General features: G+C 46.9%; 1 protein-coding gene across 1 annotated transcript in view; it reads left to right on the forward strand.

The window, feature by feature from the left end:
* Positions 1-2,500, forward strand: part of LOC308362671 (potassium channel, voltage gated eag related subfamily H, member 7) — a gene marked incomplete at both ends in the record, with an annotated part of 95,742 nt that overhangs the window by 67,600 nt on the left and 25,642 nt on the right. Inside the window, 2 exons of the mRNA XM_080835400.1 lie at positions 1-222; positions 538-567. The exon at positions 1-222 is cut by the window's left edge and continues 174 nt beyond it. Coding sequence (XP_080691526.1) covers positions 1-222; positions 538-567 — 252 coding nt within the window. The remainder of the gene's footprint in view (positions 223-537; positions 568-2,500) is intronic.

Genomic DNA, 2,500 nt, shown 5'->3' on the forward strand with positions numbered 1-2,500 from the left:
GACCTCGAGGAGCAGAAGAGGCGTGAGTGCGGCTACTCCTGCAGCCCGCTGAACGTGGTGGACCTGATGGTGGACATCATGTTCATCGTGGACATCCTCATCAACTTCCGCACCACCTACGTCAACGCCAACGAGGAGGTGGTCAGCCACCCCGCCAAGATTGCCGTGCACTACTTCAAGGGCTGGTTCCTCATCGACATGGTGGCCGCCATCCCCTTTGACCTGCTCATCTTTGGGTCAGGGTCGGAGGAGGTGAGAGGTGGGGCGGTAGAGGGAGGGTACTGTGTGTGTATGGTGTGTGGGTGTGTGTGTGTGGGTGTGTGTGTGTGTGTGTGTGTACTTCAAGGGCTGGTTCTTCATCGACATTGTGTCCGCCATTCCCTTTTAACCTGCTCATCTTTGGGTCAGGGAGGAGGAGGTGAGGCGGTAGAGGAAGGATACTGTGTGTGTATGGTGTGTGTTTGTGTGTGTGTGTGGGTGTGTGTTAACTTCAAGGGCCGGTTCCTCATCGACATGGTGGCCGCCATCACCTTTGACCTGCTCATCTTTGGGTCAGGGTCGGAGAAGGTGAGAGGTGGGGCGGTGGAGGGGTGTGTGTGTGACTCTGTGTGTGTATGAGTCTGTGTGTGTGTCTGTGTGTTCGTTTGTGTGTTCTTGGCCTGCAGAAACATAGCTTGTTTGTTTGAGGAGCGTTCAAATTAACTGCCTCATTAATCGCCTCCTCTTGTTGTCATGTTGAGCCTTCCTCCAAAGACTTGTGTCCTCAGGCAATTGTGATACTCCACCATGTATCCACACACACACACACACACACACACACACACACACACACACACACACACACACACACACACCACAAACACACATACATCCTTCTCTCTCTCTCTCTCTCTCTCTCTTTCTCTCTCTCTCGCTCTCTCTCACACACACACACACACACACTCACAACCACTCTGACACACACACACCCTACCTACTGTTAGATAAGTGATGCATGTTCGTACTGTGCTCGAAGGCTGAGATGAATTGCTTTGCTGTACTGAACACGAGGCACTGGCTGGATCCCCTCAGATTGGCTCATTAGTTTCTGATGAAAATCTCAGAGTTGCACACTTTAATTATCTCTCTTTTCGCCTCTCCCCCCAAAAAACAAGCCTGTATTCGTAAAGCCACTGGGACGCCTTCTTTCTATCTGCTCATTATGTGTTTGGGTCTGACATTGGGGATAGGGAATAGGAACATCGGAATAGGAACATACAGGCTGCAAATGAGGCAACAAATGAAGGCAAATGAAATCCGCTAACACAAGTGCCCCCGCTCAGATTTAGTGTCGGAGCAAGTTCAGCAGCACACTTCCTACTATGATGGGTGGACGTGCTTAACAGACGCACACACACACACAGTAACAGTGCTATCAGCAGTTGTTTTGAATGTCTTGGCAAGTCTCACCGTTTGGTGGGTTGCAGACGTGGGCCTGTCCTTGACATCCATAGTATTGTGTGTGTTCGTATTCGAACAGATTAATGCCCATGAGTTACTTCATTCGTTATGCTAATGAACCTGAAAACTAGCCTGGCTTGACACGCCCACGGCTCTTAACTCTCATCTCTCAACTCATTTTGTTTTGCTGGGATCATACGACATGAATGTGTGTGTGGTTCTACCAGGCCCCCTAAAACATACTCTCACTTCACTCATTACTTAGCAACCATGCTAAACCATGGTGTGTGAGGTGAAATAAGACACTGGCATGAATTTGGTCAACTGGTTGTAGTGTCTATCCCACTTACAAGGAAAAACTACAAGCTTAAGCTTAACCCAAATATTTGCACAGAAACACTAATGTGTCTGAAAGCCACAAAGCAGAAGAGAATCCCAGAAGAGAAGTCAGACATTTTTGTCAACTGAGTCCCAAAGAATGACGCATTTGGCTTCCTCAGGACTGTAGGTTTGAAGCCAAATTGCTATGGTAACGCAAGACCAGTGCTGTTATATGGGGGGAAATCGCATCTCCTTCCTCTGCTTTTTATCAGTGTGATGTTACACTCAATGTTCACCAACTAATTTATTACAACTGAGATATTAATGTTTCACCTTCAGTTTACCTGACCAGGACTGTCCAACATGTATCTACACACACACACACACACACACACACACACACACACACACACACACACACACACACACACACACACACAGAGACACTCATGCACACATGTACACGCACACAAACACATAGACAAACTGTATGGCTACTAAAGCTATGTAATGCCCATACCCTACTTACATCAATCTTTAAATCTGTTGATTGTAAAATGGATCTGTTGAAGTCCAAATGGCTTTTCTGGTCTTTAATGGGTGTCCAGTATCAATCCAGGATAAGAGACCTGTCTTCATAGATCGCTGGCTTCCAAATCGTTGTCCTGGTGCACATTGATACTATCCAGAATGTGAAGAATTCTTTTTTAGTTTTTTTTTCTTTTGGTAAATGTCACAA

Source organism: Sprattus sprattus (genome assembly GCF_963457725.1).
Source record: "Sprattus sprattus genome assembly, chromosome: 3".
NCBI classification, from domain to species: domain Eukaryota; kingdom Metazoa; phylum Chordata; class Actinopteri; order Clupeiformes; family Clupeidae; genus Sprattus; species Sprattus sprattus.